The 23640-nt window shown below is 40.1% G+C and overlaps 2 protein-coding genes across 6 annotated transcripts; one reads left to right on the top strand and one right to left on the bottom strand.

Moving 5' to 3' along the window:
- Nucleotides 1–3264: 3264 nt before the first annotated feature.
- On the bottom strand, nt 3265–14562 carry LOC121620099 (T-cell differentiation antigen CD6-like). 5 transcript variants are annotated; one of them, XR_006007551.1, is made up of 15 exons: nt 14425–14562; nt 13244–13315; nt 12310–12591; nt 11898–12212; nt 10694–11008; nt 9952–10023; nt 9615–9752; nt 8302–8418; nt 7991–8113; nt 7688–7759; nt 6710–6871; nt 6037–6117; nt 5812–5958; nt 4219–4396; nt 3265–3452 (listed from the first exon to the last, which is right to left on the bottom strand). XR_006007551.1 is itself a non-coding variant. In XM_041956043.1 (13 exons), exons 1-13 carry the CDS (start codon nt 14474–14476, stop codon nt 5864–5866), a joined length of 1896 nt encoding a protein of 631 aa, XP_041811977.1. In that variant the 5' UTR covers nt 14477–14562; the 3' UTR covers nt 4554–5863. The 5 variants fall into 5 exon arrangements, 2 of the variants coding, with proteins under 2 accessions (XP_041811977.1, XP_041811978.1); XR_006007549.1 differs by having other exon boundaries at nt 3265–4396; XR_006007550.1 differs by lacking the exons at nt 3265–3452; nt 4219–4396 and adding an exon at nt 4554–5578.
- A 1420-nt stretch (nt 14563–15982) lies between these two features.
- LOC121619304 (G1/S-specific cyclin-E2-like) lies at nt 15983–23224 on the top strand. Its single transcript, XM_041954903.1, has 12 exons — nt 15983–16032; nt 16983–17014; nt 17128–17185; nt 17302–17349; nt 17650–17786; nt 17992–18127; nt 18749–18895; nt 19094–19189; nt 19285–19419; nt 19665–19776; nt 21041–21198; nt 22902–23224. The coding sequence occupies exons 2-12, from the start codon at nt 17001–17003 to the stop codon at nt 22977–22979; spliced, it is 1119 nt and encodes a 372-aa protein (XP_041810837.1). The 5' UTR covers nt 15983–16032; nt 16983–17000; the 3' UTR covers nt 22980–23224.
- Nucleotides 23225–23640: the final 416 nt, after the last annotated feature.

Below are 23640 nucleotides of genomic sequence, written 5' to 3'. Positions count from 1 at the left end.
TGAATTGTCTAAAGAAATAAATCCTCATTCATTGAATCTGTCTTTGTGTGTTTTTGATATTTTGTGAAGCACATTTTATTGCATCCTCTTGTATAATTTAAACAATACAAAACTCAGCGATGGTTAGTTTTTAATTGAACAATGCAAATTCTGCCAAGGTTTCTAAAACCCAGTCAGAGGATGTGACCCTGGTGTCCTAAATCCAAGGCTGGTAAAACAAATGAGCCGAGCAGGTAACTGTCCAGGGGCCAGGAAAACTGAAGATTCACATGTCTGTTGTGGTTTGAAACTGCACATTTGCAACCACTAAAGGAGGTCTTGCATTGTTACCTGATGTCATTACCCTGCATCAAAATCTATAAGAGCTCAATTTTCATTATAGGTTGTGTTTAACATTACTACAAGACAAATGTACAGAGAAAAATCCTGTGGTCAGATTCAACAGGAGCCCACCAGCAAACCTTTGGGGCACCCTTTCTTTCAATATTCTATAACTTTATTCCTCCGAATCTGCTGATGTCTAATGCTTCAGAAATGGACACAGGATCATTTGGATTGACATGAATCTGTGCACTGCTGGTGCAGACATGTACAGTATAGCATCCTGCAGCGGGGTTCGGTTCACAGAGTCCCACCCACATTGTTCGTATCTGCAGGGTTTTGTTTCCATGCCTCCCTCGGTCTGAAAACTCAGCAGCAATCAGGCCTGGTTTATGGCAGCCAATCTGCCATTCACTGGAGACCAGGATTGACGACGCCTGTCCCGAGTGACCGGCACTCAGAGCGAGATGCTGCTGTCCGACATGCACCGCACACTCATAAACCTCCATCCATCTGGTTGGAGACAAACAAGGACATGTGACCGTAAATTCTTACTTGCTTGAGATATTTCATGTTGGCCGAGTGGAGAAAAAAAAGCGGAGCGGTCGTGAACGTTAATTATCAGACTGGTTGTGTTTATCTCAAACAGCTGGAAACTACTGGACATCCTCATATCCTTCAGTCATGTTGCCCTTTTGACCTGCTGACCAGACTACTTACATTAACTAGACACAATGTATTCTCCCATGAATGCAGCGTTAACCACCACAGGCTCCCATTGACACTCAAACGGAAGTATTTTTACGGCCTCCAAGCACCACTGAACAAGTTTAAAGCAGCTTAATTGCAGCTTTGACCTGACTGGCAGCTACATGAATGTGTCTTGGTGGGGAAGAGGCCACAGACTGTTAACTGCAGCGAGGTGCTAAGAAGAAAAAAAGGTTAATGAGCTAAACGCTGCACTGCCAGGCTAGCTTTCAAGTTGGGATTCGTTTCTTCATGGAGACTCATAAATGTGAGGGAAATGTACGGAGGCTCTGAGGTGCAAAACAGAATCAAAACATTTTGTAAGACACTAAAAATCAGTGGGTAAAAGTTGACCCAGTTTGGGTAACTTTACCAAGTACTCATGGTTATAAAACCAGCCAAAACAAAGGATTGTTTTCAGCCTGTGTCAGTCTTCTGTTTTATTACTGTCATACTGTTGGGTTATTTACCCCCACTAAAAGGTGCGATTGTTGTGAACTGCTATAAATTACTGTAACTAGGTGGTAGCCGTTTGTGATTGTTGATAACATTTATTTTCCTCACAGTTTTGGATATCACATTTCTTCTTAAAAATAACAATACATTTGTGACAGTTTTAAGTTAGAACGTGGGCGGGCTGTTTCTAACACTGGGTCAAAATAAACATTTTAAACTGGATTAATGTTTCCAGCATTTTCTAAAAAGTTGTTGCATTTTCTGATCTGTTTGTTTCCTAAAATGTTGTTTTCTAAAATGTTTTCCAATTTAATCATGTGTTTTATAAAATTATGTTTTCTAATGTATTAATGTGTTTTCAGAAATCTAGTTTTTTTTCTGTGATGTGTTTCATCCAAAATTGTTGTGTTTTGCACCTCAGGGCCACTGTGAAAACTCCTCGTTATGACTGATTATCATGTTCATTCTTCTCCATACACATAAATTCAACAAGTGTTTTATTCTGGAGCTTTAATGGACCAACTGTGACAAACATTGCAAACTTTACACAAACCATGAGATTCAAATGCTTGTCTGGTACAGTAGTAACAGGAAATGAGGTAATGAGGGCCTCTCTGGGAGTGCACAGCATGGAGAGTGATGCACTGACCCGTGGCAACCCAGACAGGTCCACTGAACTTTAAAGGTGAATTGGATCAGGGCCTCTGCCCGGCCACTCAGCCAAAAACCTCCTGATGGGGGCTTAGCGGCTGCAGTGAAAGCAACCTAATGAGTGAAGAGTAATCAACACTATTACTGGGCCTCGCAAGCGCACCCAAGCTTCAGCCCAGCAGGCTGTAATGTCATTTACAGCCAAACTACAGGCTGATTTACTGTGAGAGTGACTAATAAGGAGGGGAGTATTAGTGAATTTAATGGCTTTAGTAGAAATCGTTGCTATTGAACGAAAAAAGGCTATGATTAATAAGCTGCAGTGGGGTTTTTCGCCCGGGTCTGTAACCATCTGGGGCTCTACCTAAACTGATGACCTCACTGCATTTCACTGGCTGCGGTCCATCCTGCAACATGTCCCTGGCAATCGAAGCGCAGCGCCAAAACAAAGGCAGAGTCACGAGCAAAACCGACGAGGTCGCAGAGAGGAAGACACCAGTTAGACGTGTGAGAGTCCGTGCTTTTGTAATGACACATGAACTGTGGTGTGAAGAGTGAGATGAGCTGAAGTGTGAATGAAAGCTGGTGCATTTAAGAATATTTTATGGGTGAGTGTAACATGAATTTCAAATGCTAACAGGCCACAAAAATAGTTGCCCAAACTCTTGTCGTTGTAATATTCTTTACATATATACTGGAGGATCACAACAAACCTCAAAAGACAGCAGCAGCTGAGCTGTAAGATTCTATCATGAGCTACAACCCTGATTTTAAAAAAGTTGTTGCTGTGTAAAACATAAATAAAACCGAATGAGATCATTTGTTAATCCTGTTTGACATAAACTCAACTGAAAACAAAGACAATATATTTAATGTTTGACCTCATCAGTGTCTTTTATTTTTGTAAATATCTGCTAATTCTGAATTTGATGCAGCAAAACGTTTTAAACCAGTTGGGACAGGAGCAACTAAAGACTGGGAAAGTTGTGGAACGCTCCAAAAACACCTGTTTGGATCATTCCACAGGTAAACAGGTTGATTGGTAACAGGTGATAGTATCATGATTGGGTATGAAAGGAGCATCCTGGAAAGACTCAGTTGCTCACAAGCGAGGATGGAGCGAGGTTCACCACTTTGTGAACACATGATTACATAAAGGAGATTAATGCATGTGCTCAGGAACACTTTGTGTCCTGTTTTTATTTGTTTCAGACGGCTTTTCTGGGATCTGGGTTGTACATATTGTTTGCAGGCAGGTACAGTCGTCTCCAGGCCTCCTGCAACAAACAGAGTTCAAAAGTTTAAACTCTGCCGGGTTCAGCTGTCGGGATACTTTAAGCAACTTATGGGCTTATGGAGCCGTAATCTTTTGTGTGTAACTGATTTAATGAACAAAGTGAAAACAGAGGGTTGATCTTCTAATCCCTCAAATACTACAAGCTACTTGAAATACTGGTGCACCACATTTCTTTCCCTTGATGTTAATCAGGACTGTAAATCCACAGATTTTAAGATTCTGACTTTATCAATCTTTAAGAGCAGAATAAAAGAAAAGCAAACTGTTGGAGGAGGATCTGCAGTATATCAAAGTGCATACTTTGAGATGGAACCTCTGTTAAGTGTGTGTGTGTGTGTGTGTGTGTGTGTGCGTGCGCTGGATTCTCCGGCATGTGAAAGAGATTGAGTTTCATAAGGAGATCTGGTCGTTAATTCGCCAGTTTATCTTGATGCAGAGCTCTGGACTAAATTTGAGTGTAATATATGATTCCTCCTGACACGTTTTATCTTTGCCGACTTCTCCGTCCACCTCCTCCTTTTCTCCTCAGCTTCACCCCCAGTCCTCCTCCTCCTCTCGCCTCCACACACGCGTATCCTCCTCCTCTCCCTTGCCAAATACCTTCCAGTCAAAAAACACCCAATTCTGCTGGTTATCAGTCTAATGCATCATCCCTCCCACTTCTCACGTTAGCTGAGCTGAAGCTAATCCATGTTTATCCTATTAAAAAGTTTTACAGGTGCTCTGAAGCACTTTATCATGTTTACCTCCACAAAACAAGACATCCCTTTAATTCAAGGCATCACTTTGGATCGGGAGGAAGTGTTGATGCTCTGCAGCTGCTGCAGATGTAATGGACCAAGAAGAGCCGTGCCAGGTCTGGTTCCAAACTGCTCTGATGGTTTATGTTGGCCCCCGATCAGGATCCAGAGTCCCCCTCTCAAACTGTTTCACAGTGCATTATGTTGACTTCACCCTCACTCAGCACCGATGAGTATTTGTCACAGTGTTACAGCCTGGAAAACATTACTTTGGCAAATATTTTATAGGATTACAAGTTTGTTTTTTTCTCAGTAGTTGACATGTGAGGTCTTCAGTCCAGTCAGCCGCTTACACCTTTAGGTTTTTACAAGCTTGTAGTGCCACCTTGTGGTAGAACTTAATAGTTTGATTACACTCATATTAATACCCACAGGATTCATTGTTTTAATAAACTATATGGCCAAAAATAAAAGGACACTTACTTTTGTGCAGCTTTGGTCTGTGAGCTATGTACTATTTATATTTTAGACAATAATTTTCCTCCAGTTGTGTATCAGTTCCTCCATGTACAACTGAACGCCACTGTCTGACCTCATTAATGTTCTTGTGGCTAATCTGTTCTGGGGTCAGATTTGTGTGGAAAGCCTTCCTTAAAGAAGTGAAGGCTGTTAAAGTAGTAGTTTTAATGCCCATTGTCTCAGAATAACTCCAAATATCACATATGGGTATAACGTTAATGTGTCCACATATTTTTGGCCATGCACATCGCAGAACTCAGTAGTTTGTACTGATATCAAAATATTAGCACATAATTCACAGTACATAATTGTTATTACAGAAAGATGCTGCGCAAACACATTTAAATATCAAAAATCTGAAACAACATACAGTAGATATGTTACAGTTGCTTCAACTACATTCACAGAACACCTGAACAGACTCTGACTGCTAAGTCTGATTTCATTGGTCATTTGCAGGCGGTCATTGATTTTCATTCATTTATTCACTAAAGAAATAACTTGCAGACTTGAAACTTTAGCTAACTGGTCATTGCTAATCCACCCATGTGAACGTTTCAACATATAAATGTTTGCTAAAGTGAAATTCTATCTGCATGAAAATGGCAGGGCCTGTTTTTAAAAGTTCAAGTCCAGGATGTTTGTTCGCGACACACTTCAGGGTGAGCCGTTCACAACATCCAAATGTGCTTGTCCTTTGTCTGCAGGCTTTGATTTCTGGAAAAGATGCTTGAGTGCATCTGACTGGCAGATTTCTGAGCATCATGAAATGCACCATGCAAGTGCTTCCGATCAGTTCGTTCGCTGTGATGCAGGAGGTCACGTTTCCAGTCTCCACAGCTGTTCACTGAGCTCGCAGTGAATCATTGTGGTTCGCAGGAAACAGCAGTTTGGTGAGTTGCAGGTAAAAGTCAAGAAGTCCAGGTCAAACTTGATATGAATTTGGTTAAAATGAATGTTTTTAGATGCAGAGGTTGCATTTAACTTCTGTATCAACAGCATTTCAGTGCTAGGCAGGCTCAAACTACTGTTTGCATTCAAATGCTGTTGAAAAGCTGGTTATATGTGACCTGCACTTACTCTTTACTCTTTCGCTTTTCTGTTATCTTCAGTTGGCCTCTGTGAGCTGGAGTCACTGCGAGGCGCCGATGTCATCGTAGTCATCCTCAGACGGAGGGTTTGGGTCGGGGCTCACAGGGGAGTAGAGGGGGCCGTCATCTTCATCACCTGATGATCAGACAACAGCAAAGATCAGACACTGTTATGGATCTTATTGTTCTGTATCAGCTGTACGGTGACATTTACTTAAGCTGTTCTGGTCTGTTGTTTGTCCGGAGTAGATCCCCGGAGGGTAACAGGCGACAGACGGCTGGCTCGGCCCCGGTTCTGTAATACGTGAGAGCACAGGTCAGGTTTAGTTTTCATGAACTTTATCTAGTGAGAGCTTTTTGAGAAAGGTTCACATTCACTTTTGTCTTTCACATCCTCCTGTTAAAAGAAGTGAAACAGCTTTCAGTCATGTGTGTTTGTCTTGAGCTACGAACGCCCACAGATTCAGATCAGGGACAGTACAAAAACTGGGGTGAGGCGATGGAATAAATCTTCTATTCAAAAAGCTAAAAAATGCTAAAAGTTGATTAACTAAAAGAGGAATTGAATTACGAAGGTAGAAGCTACAGTTAGCACCCAGCTAGCTTAGCTTAGCATATAACTAAGGATGCACCGCAGGCCTGGCTCTGTCTAAAGTTAACAAAATACACCCACTGGCTGCAGATTTGTACCGACATGTGCATGGTAGCAATCTTCACACGTAACTCGCAGCAAGAAAGCAAATATCCATATCTCTCTAATCTAATACGTACTTGTGGAGTTAAATCTGCCAAACTTGCCACTGTCTGTTTTTTAAATAAAGAGCTGCTAATTAAATTGCAGAAACTTTACAACAAGTTAGTGGTTGAAGGGAAGCAGGTCGACTGACCGGGGGTGACCATGACGTAGCCGTTTGTGTTTTCATAGCACTCCCCAGAGGAAGTACTGGAGGTGTCGAACGAGTCCACTGAGATCTTTGACACTCTGGCATATTCAGCCTCTGTGGGGCCACCGTTAAAGACTCCCATCACTTCATTTTTGGGTTCAGTGCCTGAAAAATGAAAATCAGAATCTAATATTAAAGACCAAGAATAATTTAAAAGACAAAAAAATAATTATCTCCTGTAAAAGGTGGTTAAAAATGTCTGGAACTTTAATGGTTGACTAAAATTTTTAAAAATAAAAAAAATCTTAATGTTGGTTGAAGGAAAATGTTTTTTATACTAAAATCAACCACTAATGATGGTCTTTCTTTAGAAGCAACAAGGTTGTACAAAATGAGATGATACACTACATGTTTGATTACAATAAAAAATAATCAATTTAATTAACAGGATTTTTAAATAAGCCACTGAATTTTTTTTTTTGTAATACACCAAAGTCCATACGTATAATTTTTGGCATATAGTTCAAACTGTTTGGCTCTAAATCTTTTCAGTATGTGAAGATCAAATTTGGAACATTTTAACAGATAACATGAGGTAACATGAGGATCTATTACAGGTTTTGAAATCAGGTGTAAATACTTTCTATTCAAACAGAGTATTTTAGTTAAAAAAATGGTATAATGAGAAGCGCTCTACTCGTCATTAAATCTACATGTTACAGTGAATTTGTATCCTTTGCTTTTTCTTTATGTGTGTGTGTGTGTGTGTATTTTGAGTGTGTTTGGCTGTTTATGACGGAATGAAAACAAAAACAAAATAACGGTTAAATTTAACTAAAAATAAATTATCTTTGGTGAGGATGTTTATATATCCAAACACTCCCATGGTGGTAAATGTGTTCAGAAAATGGAAATGATCGACATCTGTGCACGGTAACGTCTTTGTCTCCGTGAGATCTTTGCAAACGAACGGTGACTCACCTTCCTCTAAGAGGCTGTCAAGACCTGAGGGCTTCATCAAAGGGTTCACGTTTGTTTTGTACCGCTGAGAATCTGGATACAAAATGATGCATACAAAGCATTGTCTTAATCACAAACCAGCCTGCAAACATTCAGTGCATTGATCTGCACAGACTGCACACACACACACACACACACAGACATGGCAGAGCAGCCGCAACCGCAATGTTTTCCAGCACAGCAAGAGAACATCTTAAGAGGCAAAGACTGAGAAACACACAGGAGCAAATGCAAATGGAGAGGAAATAAAAGAAGGTAGCTCACTCTGAAAGGTTGACAAAGGGACAGACGGGTCATTGCTTGGCTCATACTGCTCATAGTCTGTATCTACTGACGTGCTGTCAACACTACTAAGCTGGGTCCAAAGATACCTGGGATTGGAGGGGACTTTTTGAGACAAACACAAAAAAATTAAACGACTCGCTGCAGCTTTCTCGCCGCTGTGCATGTGTGTAAATATACATGTATGCAGGGTATAAAGACAGAAAAGACTGAGTTGGGTGGGTTAGTATTAAATTCTGCTCACACGTTCCGTTTTTTATCTCTAATATTCTGGGGAATGTTCAGACACTGACCATCGGTCTGAGGCTGGTTGGTGGTGACCTTGACGAGGTGGACAGCGTCTTGGTAGCTGTTGTGATGATGTTCGGAGGAAGGTCGCGGGCTTGTGCGCGTCTGATGGAGCAAGAGCGCTGCGGACGTAATAACCAAGATACAGATAATTATTCAAACTGCATGAAACGTTCAACCCATGTGTTTGACTGCGTCTGCAGTGTCTGACAGAGAGAAGCATGAAAGGACTTCAGCCTAAAAATGACTGAAAGCCATCAATATACTGCAGAGATGGGATTACATTTGATGCTGTGAGTGTGATGAGACACTTCTGTCTGATATCAGGTAACATTTACATGCAAATGTGCAAAACTTTAACACGTTATCACCAGAAAAGGGTCAGAAATTAGCGTGTCATGTTTCCATCACTGCCAATCAGAGCTGGAGATGATGAATACCCACGTTTCCTGCAGAGTCATTTGACCTGCGAACGAATGCCAGTTGTACCAAGTAGAACTCAAGTAGTCCTTGAGTACCACTTGAGTAATACTTAAGTATACATGAAGTGTAAATAGTTGCTAAATTGGCTTCAAGTGTGGCGAAGTCCACCAGGAAAAATAAGGATTCATGAGCATTTAAAACACACCTTCTTTACAATTGTATTATATCACCAGTGTGTTTGGAAATATACTTAAATATACTTTAAATGAAGTGAAATTAAAATACACTTTAATTTAGCTGCTGAATGTGTTTTACAAAGGACTTGAAAATAAGTCTACTTTTCATAACTACACTTTATTACTATTAAAAGTATTTGTAGTTTAGTCCACTTTTTAAAAGTACACTTAAGTACAATTTATCATACACTTCCAATAAAGTACACTTTTTATAAGTACTTTGAAATACCACTTTAGGTATTGCATGTATGTCTATTAGTATATTAATTTTTAATACATTTAAATAGAATGACCTCTATTTTGAAGTACATGTTTTAAAAGTATCTGTCAAACATACTTTAAATTAAGGTCTAAAAGTAAAACAGTACTTATAATGACTTTTCTATACTTTAATTATATTTCTAGTTCACTAAATTAACTACTTTTTGAACTGGGATGAACTTGAGTCTATTGAAGTTCAGTTTTTTTTACGTAACCTGTTTTTCATAGATTTTAATCTGGTGAGACTCGAAGAGCACAGAGCTTCTGCAGCTGAAGTCACATGAATCAAAAGCTAAAATGTGATTTTACTGAACGACTAAAATCACAGCTTTTTTTTCTCTTTGTCATCCAGATGAAAGGCGTGAGACTGCAGCACGGAGGGAAGGAGGAGAACCGACCGTGTCTTCTTCTGTAGTGGCAGCAGAGCACCGTGTTTGTGATCAGAAACACGAGGAGCAGCAGCGACAGAGCGATGGTGCTGAGGAGTTCCGTCGACGGTATGGAGAAGCCGACGCCGGGGCCAAATGTGGCTGCACCTTCCGGGACGGACAGAAAGCAGAAATACGCTTCATTCTCTGGTTTTCACAAAGTTAAAATGTTCTTCCTCATGTGACTTCTACAACATACTGAGACATGTTCTGCTGCTCAACTTTACTCTTAAATAGGCCAAAGAACTTTTACAGGCTCATTTCTAAATATACGTTTATTTAAGTTGGATAAAAAACTCATATGTACCAGTCGTCCAGCTGTTTCCAGTGGTTGCGTTAGCTGAGGCGGCTGTGGTGGCTGCAGGAAACCCGAGAGAACCTGCAGGACGAAAACACAGCCTGGATGTGAGCTGACAAATAAAGAGCAGAAATTAAAGAATCACACTTTCACTTGCTTGAATTTTTATTTTAAAATCATAACGAGCTCAGCCTTAATTTCATATATCTGTTAGAATGATATGATTCTGTAAATACTGAACAGCAAGCGATTAAATACAGGGAGGCTGAGGTTGGGCATAAAATGTATTTTAAAGCTCTTTTTTTGTTTTCAATACTCTAATCATGACTGAAATCTATTCAACTTTAAAAAGATGTAACACAAGTGAATGAGTTTAAACATTTTGGCAAAATGAACCTTCTTGAAAGTCTTAAAAAATACCTAAAAACAAACACCTAAAAAAAAAACATTAGAATGATATGATGACAGACACACAGCTATAAATTCAGAGCTCAACAATTGCTGGATCTGTTTTAAAATGAATAAAATGCATGTTTATCACTGCTTTTAATTCCTGTTTTATACATTTTATATAAGTAAAAAATGCATAAATCTATTTATAAATAATATTTCAGACAAACCTGGTATTTTCTTGTATCTAAGCCACATCACTTGGTTTTATTGCCTCATCCAAAGCTAACTCAACCCACACTGTTGCAGTTGGACAAACATACCTCATTAACAACTACAAACTAAAAACTGCAGCACTCACCATTACAGACGACGCCAGAAGCTTTGGAGGACACGCACAGGTGTGTTTTGTTGATGATCTCCTTGCACTGCCACAGACTCTGCGCGTTGGAAAAGCACAGGTAGTACCACAGCGTCCCGTTGTTGTGGGCGAGAGGGGGCAGGAACTGGGAGATTTTCGTCGGCTTGGTGCCGCACTGCAGCATGGAGCACACCATGGAGGCCATGTCTATATTCCAGCAGTTATCACACACCGTCCCCCAGCTGCCGTTACGGTGGATTTCCACTTTGCCAGAGCAGCGGTCCAGACCTCCAGTCAGTCTGATTGCTCTCATCTCTACACACGGAAAAGACAAACTGTGAGAGCATTAGAGGAAAATGCATACGACACTTTCTGTTGTAGACTAATGTTAAGTAAATTATTTCCAATTGTGGCTTCATGGTATCACCACTGAGGACACTGAAGCCATGTTCTTGACTTTTGGGGATTACATTTCACAAAAAAAATTTACTACGTGGCTTTTTATGGGCAAATGGGAGTAAATTTGACTACATTTTGACCAATAAAAATGAATAAATGCAGCGTTTAGGACTCAGAATCTCAGCTTTAAACATGCTAGATGACTCTAGTATAAAAAATGGGGTGGCAATGTGGCTCTGTTGCTTCACCACTGCGAGCAAAATGTCTCAACAACTATTGGATGGATTGACATGAAATTTGGTACAAACACTACAGCATGACCAAATACCTGCTGCAAAACTAATGACGCTCCCATCAGCCTCAGCAGTACTCAGTTAGTTAGCAGATATTAGCATGCTAACCAGCTACACTGAGATGAACATGGCAAACATCACACCTACTAGACATAAGCATACAGCATTGTCATTGTTAGCATGCTGATTTTTGCATTTAGCTCAAAAGTGCAGCCTTATGGAGCTGCTAGCAAGGCTAGACAAGTGATCTTGTTGTGCTTTGGACTTTTTTGTTAGTTTAAACAAAATAATGGTCCAAAAAGACAGAAAGCTGTTTCTTGGGGTCCACTTTCTTTTTCTGGGGCTTTAAACCACTCCACAAAGCTAGTAAGCGGACTTGGAATTAAGATTTCTTTGTCAAACTTCTGTTTCCAAGGACAAAAATGAACTTTAACAGCCGGCTTTCTCCAGTAATTTTCTTAATTTTTTTGTGTGTTTAGACATGTCTTGAACTGAATGAACTGGACTGTGACCTGAGCACACGACACCAGCGTCCTCTTTGTGTCCACAGTCAGGCTCGTCCTGTGCAGCCGGACAGGCCCACAGGTTCTCCTCTTTGCCCGTACAGTTCAAGTCGTCCAGGTGGATGGGTCCTCTGCCCGGGGGGAAGGAGCCACCCTGTCCCGTCACGCTGAGGGCGTAACCGCAGCCGAGCTGGGCACAGACCACGTCAGCATCCCGCAGGTCCCACTGGTCGTCACACACTGTGCCCCATCTCCCATTCCTCCACAACTCCACCCGTCCAGCACAGCGGTCTGCTCCTCCTGCCAGCCGCACAGCCTGGTGGCCTGAGGACATTATCATGCTGTCAGCTTATCTGATTATGATGCCTGGGAAGCAGTTTTACAGCAGTTCATTCCATTATATTGCAGAGAAAAATCTTACCGCAAACAGCTGAAGCAATCACTGTGCAGTTACTCCCCACGCTCTGTGAACAGTTCTGCAAACGGCCATCTTGGTACAAACAGTCGTGAAAGCAGGCGGCGTTGGGGGGTGAGCTGGTTTTATTCACATGAAAGACGTCGCCACAGTCAAGATCCTGACAGATCTGCTCAACCAACATATCTGTAGAGTCTGCTGGCAGCGCCACCACATCACGGCTCCTGTTTCCAAGCATCCTGAGCGTGAAGGTGCATTTACCGGCGAGTTTGTGAATGTAAGGGTCAGCTGTAGGACACACAAATCGATTTATGTGATGATTATTCCAGTAAAACTCAAAAGCTGGTGCAATTCTGGTTGTCTGAAGCCCTTGAAACATCATTGAACAGTTTTATTTCTACATGTATTCATATGGCAACAATTTGTGAGCGTCCGTCCATCATGCATTATCATTTATTCTAGGGAATTTCCTAACATGTGAATTTTGTATTATTTTAGGATGTGTAGAGGTTAATGCTGGAGGCCTTTACGTATAAATGAAAGTTCACACAATGCTTTCAGTTTTGATGATTCTGAATATAAATGTATTTGACTGAGGTGTTTCTGGGACAAAACTGTGCTATGGAGGGAGCAGTTGACTACAAAGCCACACACAAGCAAACAGCAACAAAGCTTGTTTGCAGAGCAAAGCAGAGTCTGTGTGGGAGAACGCCTTCCTATCTCACTGCTTGATTTGCACCTGCAAAAGTCACCGAGTTGTGTTTCACAAGCAGGTCACCCCACATCCTGTGATAATAAGAGCAAGAATATTCATACAGCCTCTGCGTTAAGTATTTACGCAAAAATCTGCTATAACGATGTGTTTGTGTGTGTGTGAAAGAAAAAGAGAGATTATCTGCCTGAATAATACATTTGCGCTGCAGAAAACCATTTAACTCACTGTTAAATTCCTCGTCCTCTGCTCTCACATGGACATCAGATGGGTCTGTTTGAGTGGAGGAGTTTTGCAGAGCTGAAATGAAGAAGGAAAACACTCAGTAAGAGAGTAAACATGAAGGCGATACAGGCTAACACATGCACACCACATCAAATGCAGCTACCACAGGACTTCTGAAGAGCAACCACTTGACCAAGTGATTACAGTGCTTCAGGACGCAGTGTGGGTGAAAAATGAAAAAAAACACACCACCGACAAATGATTCATCACGTGTAACCTTCCACATTTTAAACTTTACACCACATTTATCTTCTTCTTGTAGAACTCAGTTTTGCCTGACTATCATCCACACCAACTTTGTGTTTTCCACTTTCAAGCACCCAGACGGTCCTACGGTGGTGCGAAAAGATTAGTGTTGAAAATAAGGAATAAAAAAACTAAATATGAAAAATTCCAGATTAAGGATTATAAATACATGTCAAAAATAGAAATCTACACAAACAAGCATTATCCACATTTCATCCAAAACTGCCTTTCACTGTTTTCACCTTTTTGATAACTTTTAACCTCCAAATCACCTCTGGAAATAACATTTGAATTTTCTTCAAGGCTTTTTCTTTAAAGAGGATGGTTATCCAAATGAAAATGATGCACTTGTAAATGTCAAACGTACAAAAAATAAATAGAGCAAATATAACGAGACCAAACCATTTTAGATTTACATAAACAAGTTTTTATACTTTTTCCGTTAGTTTGAAAAACAGTAATTCTACCCAGCAGTGTTTCCCCATCCATGTTACATTTACAAGGCTACTTTTCTTATGACAAATAGTGACAAAAATTGTTGAATAAAAGAAAGTTCCAGCTTCCACAATTTTACCTCCACTGACAGCAATAATAATCTTGCAGTTGTTTTTCCTTTTTCTTTCCATTTAATAACATAGTTTATGTGCTGCTGTCCTATCAGCTACACTGCATTCAATTTAAGTGAGAATCACTAATAGTGTTAGCTCATTTGGAAAAACAGTACTAAATATAGTTAGAAATTAATGCAGCCAAAAACACATCTATCATTGTCTCAGCTACGGTCGGTTTCAATAAAGCCATAACTTACAGCCAAACCAACAGTGTCTGAATAACTTTTCAATATCATCCTTATAAATGTATAAAACAGTATACATCACCTTGACAAAGACAGCTCAGATGGACAATAAAAATGCATTTCACCAGCTTCATGTTGTACACAGAATAGCCTCTGTTCTCTCTGCTCAAAGTTGGAACTCAAACTGTGTAGTTAAGAACATCTACTGAGCCTGTCTGCACAAACTGCCATGGCTTCCTCTCTTGTTCCGTTTATAATCGACCGACAGAACTTGCCATTTACCACAGTGCATTGTGACAGGAAGTGAAGTCCATGGCTTTGTCACTGATACAGTAGTATCAGGACTAAAACCACATTCATGATGCTGAAAACCTCCCCTTACTTGTTTTATTACATGGCATCATGAACTCATCATTAACTAAATCTAATGATGATCTAATGATTTTATTACATCAAAGGCATATTGTACTACCAATTTAACTTGTCCTACCTTTAATTTGGATCTTATATTCAGATTTAGAAAGATTTAGAAGTTGTGTAAAATCTTTGTATCCTTGTATAAAATGTACTGAATTAACAATGTGTAGCCAAAAAGTTATATAAGTTATATAATAATGGTATATAATAATGTATGCTGTGAAGCATGCTGTTAAATTGCTGCTAGGGTAAAAAGGTTGGAGTAGAGCATTTAGAGTCACAATTGTCTTACAATTACCAAATTATTCACACTTAATATATATATATATATATATATATATATATATATATATATATATATATATATATATATAGGTATTTGTGTTTTAATTTACGAAATTGCTGAAATTATACGAAGTTATCCAAATGATACGTGATGTCATGGTTTCAGGCTTTACACCTTAAATGTAAGAAATGACTGTGATGTGAAAGGTCTCAGAGTACATGAGCTTGACAACTTAAAACTATTTTCAACCAGTTGGAGGCGACATTACTTCAGGATGTGCATCTTTTAGTCAAAGTGTTCTGTAGTGTCTAAACATAAAAACAAATGTGGCTGTGAAGAGATATGCTCCTTTTTACGTTTAGGAGAAACGCCTGGCTAATGTGCTGCACATAAACATGCACACTGAGGGGAGCAGCTCTGACCTGTGACCACTCCACTGACAGCTCCCTGCTTTGTTTACATCCTGGTCCAGCAGCACGCGCTCAACTCAACTGTCCCTCCTATTGGCTATCCTGCTCTATAGCTCCGCCCACCATCGGCCGGCCGGAAAATACAACTGACTGGAACAAAAAGAAAAGGATGAGATAAAGTTATTATAATAATTATGTTATTTAATGCGTCTTTTAAAATAAGAAGGGCTTAATAATGCTTAGACCTAACGCCTGATTTAAGTAAATTGCGTTCGCCCACACAAAACGACTGTTTCTCCATTTAGTTGCTACTTTGATTAGCGTTACGGTTAAAGAATAAACTCCAGTCCAGCGTTGAGGCAGTTCAAACTAAAATGAAGGAAATATATTTTTAAAAGATGGTAACACAATTACAACCTCTCACCTTAAGGTAATGTGTGTTAACCTCGTTTAATCTCCGGTTAAATGGTTCAGGGTTGGGAGTATTTATACACATGCGCAATGTGCCGCAGACGCACATTTGTTGGCGCCAGCGCCAACTGGAAACTAGCTTAATTTGGGCTCGGAACCGAGGAGGGTAAGCAGCAAACAGTGTTGTTGTACAGTTAGCCAGTCTCTTTACCGCAATACTTTTACCTTTACCGTTCTGAACCATTCGTTATTCATTTACGTGCAGGTGCCTAAACTTGTGCGTCAATGAAAGCAGCAGTTTGCTTGTTATTTTGCTGGTACGTGAGTAAACTCTGTCGCTGTGGAGCTCGTGGGCCGATTGGTTGTGTTTAGCAAGCTAGCATCAAAGTTAGCTAACAACTAGCCAGATAAAAGTTGTCTTGTTGACTGTAGAAAGTTTTAGAAACTTCTGTTTCTGTGGAGGAAGCCGATTGTGCGTCTCCCAAGTTTAAATTAATTCAGTAAACTTCTTTGGTCTGTTCCTGGTTCGGTCACCCGCAAAGTTTTATGATAATGCATGATTAAATGAACCGACCATGGCGCAAGAATGACAAAATAAACCGTAGAGGATGATATGTTTAATAATTGGTGATCGTGTGGTCGTCGGTTAGTGTTGCATTCAAAGCGCGTTGTTGTACTTGGTTCAAAATGTCGTCCCCTGGGCCTTTGTGTTGTTGCTGCATTGAGGGAGCAGTTGCAGCTTTTGGGGTCTCTCACAGCTTGTCTCTTTGTGCCGATCATGGTCGATTTGTGTTGTTTAAATGCAGGATCTTCAGGCTAGAAATATCCATAGAGGTAAAATAAAGCGTCTCAGATTGAGGTTTGAGCAACAACGACTTGCAGTGGTCATTTTACGCGCTCATTAATAATAATGGCGCGTATGTCGGGGTATAACAGCTGCCTCGATAAATATTCCGGAAACTGTATTTTTATTGGGTTTGGTTTTGCATGAGAGTATGATCTGTGCAAGCTGAGACAGCTGCAGCTGGTTGTTACCGTTTCCATCTGAGGGCTAACTTCCTGGTTTTGTCAACAGACACTAACTTTGCCTCTAAATCCTTCCTTTTTTTTTTACAGACAGAAGCCGCCACAGCCATGACTAGAGGAAGGTAATGACCTGTTTTGCTGCTCTATGAATTATTTTTATATCTTGACTGGTTGTTGAGCTGTTGTCAAAATCTCCAGCTACCACCATGTTGAATTCAGTGTGATGTCTTTGCAGTGGTCGCCCGCAGAAAAGTTCTGAAAATGCTCCAGGTCAGAAAGGCAAAGTAACTAAGGTAAGAGTCCTAGCAAACCGCGTATTTAAGAGGATTCTGCATAGCTTTTATAAGTGATCTGTAACCAAGCATTTTCCACGTGGTCTGACATCCAACCTAATAACTCTTTTCAACAGAGCAACAGAAAAAAGGTTCAGCCCCTGTCAAAGCTGCAGTGCGAGAAGGTATGTCCCGCTCTTTATTTTATTATATCTTTTTATGGGTTTTGCACAAGCGTAGTCAAGTCAGGGCACAAAATAGATGAACAAGTAAAACTGCAACAGTGTTGATAAGTGAAACGAGGAGCAACAGGCGGAAATTCCTGAAATGAAAAACAGTCAGAGAATAATGTCGCAGAGACACCCAAAAAACCCCCCCCCCTACCCCAACTCAGCTCAACTAAACAAATCTGTCCCAACAGAAATATCCGGTCAGTGCCTTTTGAACGAGTCTGTTGAGTCCTTTTTATTCCATTTCTATATCAGAACCAGCTGGTACTTGAAGGTGTCGCTGAGCCTTGTATTCTCATCGAGACGTCTGAGAAGGGAGACGGAGTCGACTGTGATGAGACCGACTGTGAAGTTCTCACTGCGGTTCAGCCTTCACCTCTGCCTCATCTTGGGTGATTATCATACATTATTCAGCCGTTGTTTGACTCGTTATCATCTCTTGCTGATGTCCTCTGCCAGACAGTTTAATTTGTGGCTGCAATTTACGATTATTTTCATTATTGATTAATCCCCTAATTAGTATTTGTCATAAAGGTATTCAGTTTGCTGTAATGTAAGATGACACCCAGATTCAGCTCTGCTTTGTGTTTGTCACAGATGGGGATCTTTTGAAGACGTGTGGGTGAAGATGGTCGACAAGGAGCTGAATTATAGACACAGCAAAAACTTCATGCAGAAGCATCCCAGCATACAACCCAGAATGAGATCAATCCTCCTCGACTGGTTAATTGAGGTGCGTCTGCAACTTCGTCTCAGTTTTCTGTTGGGAAAGCTTCAATAAGTTATTGTTTCTGTGCTTCATCTGGAGTAAATGCGTTTCTAAAAATGGTCCCTAAAATATTTGCTACAGCAAAATATTCATTCTTGCTTTTAAGTTCAATGTTTTTCTGTCAGATTTCTTGGTATTAAGTTGATTTTAAAAACTAAACTGTAAAATAGTCCTGATTTTTATGAAGTGTCCAGAATTTTGTGGCTACCACAACCACACGAGTCATTTCCTGTTTAACCTTTTTTAGATATGTGGCACAAGCCTTCTTTATTATCTGAATAGTAAACCCAACATAAACATCAGGCTCCCAAACAATATTCGTAGTGTTTCTCACAGTTTAATTTTTTTTTAATTTGTGATGATTTATATTTTTTTGTGACGATAGAAAATTGCAGATGGTTTCACGTTATGTTCTATCGTACAGACTCACACACCGCTGACCTCTTTTACCACCTACACCAGAATCATGTCAGACCATACTCACATTTGAGGCCGATATTTTATAAACTTAAATTTAGATCACTCAACCAAAAAAAAAAAAAATCTGAAACTTTTTTTGTGTGTGTTTGTCGTTGTTTTTACCAGGTGAGTGAGGCGTACGCTCTTCACCGGCAGACGTTCTACCTGGCTCAGGACTACTTTGACCGGTTCATGTTGACCCAGAGCAACATTGAAAAGGGAATGCTGCAGCTCGTTGGCATCACTTGTCTTTTTATAGCATCAAAGATGGAGGTGAGGAAGAACGGGGAGGGATCTCATTTTTCAACTGTGATGCCTTCGATGCAGAACCCAAATACAAGTTGGCCTTAAATGACACATCTCAGTATTCTTTATAGACTTTTCATTTCAGAGTTGCCTCTTTTGTGCAGCCAGTTGAGAAACCTTTTCAAACGGGGCGTCTAACAGCTTCATGGATTTTCTTTATTGTAGGAAGCATGTCCTCCAAAGCTCTCGCAGATGGCGTATGTGACTGCAGGGACCTGCTATGAAGACGAGATTCTTCAAATGGAGTTAATCATTTTAAAGGTAATACTATGACATGTGTGGCATCTTCACACATGATAATAATCAATGAGGAGGCTTTAATTTTTACATATATCTGCTTCACTCGTGTTGTCCAGGCTTTGAGTTGGAACCTCTGTCCTGAAACAGCCGTGTCCTGGCTGAAGCTTTACTTCCAGATGGCATCAATGAACACCGACTCTGACCTGCTGGAGCCGCAGTTTTCACAGGACGCTTACATACAGATGACACGTGTAGGTGTTCAGATTCACCTTTTCTAAGCATACATAGTGATACAAGCCTCTGCCTCAAAGTTGAGTCAACTGTCTCATCTTTCTATTTCCACACTCTCATACCAACGGAGACAAATGTGCCAGGACGTGTTTTCTACTTGATAATGATGCTGTACTGCCTGGTTATGTCTCACAGTTAAAGCCCACTTGATTCATTCGTTCAGTCTGAGTCCGGCTCATGACTAATGCTGTTGTTTCTCTTCTAGCTTTTAGACCTGTGCATCCTCAACATAAACTCTCTGGACTTCCAGTATCGAGTGTTGGCTGCATCAGTCCTATCCCATTTCATTCCACAGGAAACAGTGGAAAAAGTTTCAGGCAAGATTTGAGATTATTATGGGATTAATGTATATATATATATTTTTTTTTTCTCAAATATGTTGAGGGTTTTTTTTTTTTTTTTTTTTTTTTTACATATTAACATAACAACAATAATACAACATCAACAGCGCTCAGTACAACATTGGTCTAGACAGCCTGTACACATGTACTTCTCACATCTGACCAGAACAATGAAAAGGCTTACCCTGTGAGAAAAAAGGACTAGACAGATGAAATAGTCAATTAAATGAAATAAAATGAATATATAAATAAAAAATATACCCAGGATCACAATTCTAGAAGTTTTAAATTGTCAGGCTGTAATAATATGCAGGAAAGGAGCCAAAGGCTAGCCAAGGACAGCGCTTGATAGTACTGAAGCCACTGTGGAGTTAGAAAAGCAAAGATATGGAGTCCAAATATTCATAAACTGTTTTTCTGACGAGTGAAGCAAGCAGGTCAGGTACTCAAGGGGAAAACATTCCATAATTATCTTATGCCAGTTTGATGTAGTGGGGGGGGGTTTGTCACTTATCCAAGACAGAAAGATGTTCCTCCTTGCTGCATATGTTAGGATATTATACAGTCTTGTAGAGTCAACACCCACAATAGAATCTTGACTGGGGTAACCCAGGATCAAAGAAAGAGGGTCCATGTGTAACACAACACCAAATATATTTTCCAGATCTTGCAAAACATCCATCCAATATGTTTGAATTTTAGGACAGGACCAAATACAGTGAGTATAGGTACCAACTGAGATTTTACATTTTAAACATGCAGGTGAGAGTTTAGAGTTCATTTTATGTCTTTTGTTAGGAGAGATTTGTAAACGGTGGACGATCTTGAATTGTAACAATCTGGCACGGTTACACACTGAAATGTTCTTTGTTTGAGTCCATATCTTAGTCCATTTATCCCCATCAATATTTAGGGATTAATGTATATTTAAATGGAAAAATCTGTGGAATGCTGAATTGTGTATATTCTGGTATGTAAATCGGTCAAAAAATCTCAATACTTGATACCTGAACTTTGAAACTTTGAGAAGTGGGGAAAGAATTCTGTCAATATCACATCACAATAATATATTTTAGTATTTCAAGTTTTTAGTCTTCACCTATTGATGTCACAAATGCAGCTCTAAAACCAAACAGACACAACTACATCATCATCCTGGCTGAGCTGAAAATCATGACCTGAATCTCAGTGTGACCCACAGCGAGTTGCATGTCAACTTTTTTTTTCTGTCTGTGTTCAGGTCTGTCGAGAGACGCCACCCAGCTGTGTGTTAACTGGATGGCCCCCTTTGTGGAATCGCTGGGCTGGTTTGGCAGGGCGACACTGAGGAATTTTGCCAGAATAAAGACAGAAGACAGACACAACATCCAGACGCACACAGACTACATGACCATGCTGGTTGGTACTTTGTTCTTCTTGTTGGGCCATTACATGACGTTCATTTGGCCAAGCCGTCTGTCTGGACACAGCCGCTCCTTAATGGACACTGATGATTAATTGAGAAAACGTTGAAGAGATGAATGAATGCAAATAATAGTTCCAGCCTCAGTCCTTACTTGGTTTCAATCAAGTCACCAGTGTGGAAACATTTAATGTGTGGGACAGACTGAAATTTCTCTGTCGCCCCGTCCCAGAACAAAGAAGATCAGGGCCCGTATTCCTAAAGATTCTAAGCATCCTTTCAGAGAGCTCCTATCTTAACCTAAAAATTCCTAGCAAGGAGTCTTAGCTTAGGAGTGATTACAGAACACTCTCAGAGAACTCTGAGCAAGGAGTGGACAGAAACTCCTATCTTAGTGAGGAGGTGTGGTTGACCCCCGTTGCTAGGGATGAGTCATCATTTCAAACTCTGTGATTGGTTGATCCCAAAAGTTAGATGAAGGGACGTTGTTTAGCTCAGTTGGTAGAGCAATCCTATCCTGCATGTCATTCTCCCTCTTTCTGCCTCCCATTTCCTGTCTCTCTCTCAACTGTTCTGTCAGTTAAAGGCCAAAAAGCCCAAAAAATATCCCCCCCCCAAAAAAAAGCTAGATAAAAAATATACTTTTGGTGATAATGGGCAAAGGATGGACCCTCAAATCGATAAAGTTATTCATAGAATCAAACCTTATGAAGACTGCAATTGTAAAACAAAATATATTTCACATAAAAGAAAATATCTGTTAAATGAATAGTAAGCTATACTTTAAATCAGGCATCTCAAACCGGTTCCATAAAGGGCCGTGTGGCTGCAGGTTTTCATTCCAACCCAGGAGGAGCACATCAGGCCAACCAATCAACATCAAGGGATCACTTAGTTATCAGCTGAAGACTGAGATCAGCTGATTAATTGATTCCAGCCTGGTGTGTTCCTCCTTGGTTGGAATGAAAACTTGCAGCCACGCGGCCCTTTATGGAACCGGTTTGAGATGCCTGCTTTAAAATTATCCTTCAAAATGTGTGAAAACTTGCACAGTATTCACATAGTGATAGTTATATTTATTTGCTTATATTAATTGCCATGCTGGTACAAACAAGATTCCTGCACGATCCAATCTGTCACATTTCATTAACTCACTGTCACCCAGTGTTTGGAGAAGATCTCTCCTGCCTCTTCCGTCCCCCTTTTTGTCCTCTGCTTAGGGAACTCCTAAGCCGCTTAAAAGTCCTCTTCCCTGCTCTTAACAGATCGCACCTTAGGAGCTCTCTTAAGAGCTAGGATTCTTTAGGAATAGCTTTTATCCTTACTAGGATCTACTCGTAACTTTTTGGGGAAATTCTAAGAAAACCTACTGATTTTAAGAATTTTCTTAGAATTTGGCCACTAGGAGCAACTCTTTGCACTAAGAATCTTTAGGAATACGGGCCCTGATCTTTTTGAGGCACTCTGGGTTCATTTGCTGACTGCTGCAGTTTTAAGCTTAAAGTTTGTGGAGACACACACAAAACACCAGGATGAAGAGAAGATCTGCAGATGTAGGACTGATTTTCACTGAGCTGTCATCAAAGCTGATGTCCAAATAAATGCCATAATAAATATATAACTAACTATAAAACTTATAGTGTGTATGTTCATTGATGCTACTTTATCATTTTCTGACTTTCAACCTCATTCATTTTAGGACGCCACCAGTAAAAAGGAGGTGGACAGCCCGTTCCCCACTCCTCCCAACAGCACAGAGAAAGCCCACACACACTGAACATCAAGAGGACGACTGAAGCGAGTGTGGACAAAGAGGACACAGGGTTTACGTCCCACAAAGACTGGGTCCTGTCTGCTGGAGGCCGCTCATAGCCAGCAGAGGGGAAAAAAAAAATGGACGGGACTTTTATTTCACAGCTGCTGATGTGAAATCTGTCACTGAATGCATTATCCAGAATAATGTGCCAATATTTTAAAGACTCTTAAATCTTGGCCAAACCTTTTTTTTTTTTTTAATTATTATTTTTAGCTGTTTTAGCAACTGGGTGCTTTAATTCAGAAAAAATGATTTTCAAAAAAAAGTGTCGGATGTTTGCTTTACGTTCAGAGTGTCATTTCTAGGAAATGATGTTACTGAAAGTTATGTGCAATTGTTTACTTTTGTAGTGTATTAAATATATACAGTCAACAGAAACTCTTAAGCATTTAAAATGGTATTGTTTTTAAAATGGATACTTCACTTGTCAGCTAATTAAGTGCAAGTGATAACTTGGAAACATGGATGTTCAATACGAGTATGTGCTTTTTCATGAACTCTGAAAGCCGTGTGTCAGACTCCTCCGTTGATGTTTCTTAGTTATTTTTACCATGCTGTTGTAATCAAGCCATTGTTAGTGTAACTCAGGGCAATGGATAGTCTGATTTTTTTTTTTTTTAAA

This window comes from Chelmon rostratus, chromosome 16 (genome assembly GCF_017976325.1).
Source record: "Chelmon rostratus isolate fCheRos1 chromosome 16, fCheRos1.pri, whole genome shotgun sequence".
Classification (NCBI taxonomy): Eukaryota; Metazoa; Chordata; class Actinopteri; order Chaetodontiformes; family Chaetodontidae; genus Chelmon; species Chelmon rostratus.
This window is presented reverse-complemented; position numbering and strand designations above follow the sequence as displayed.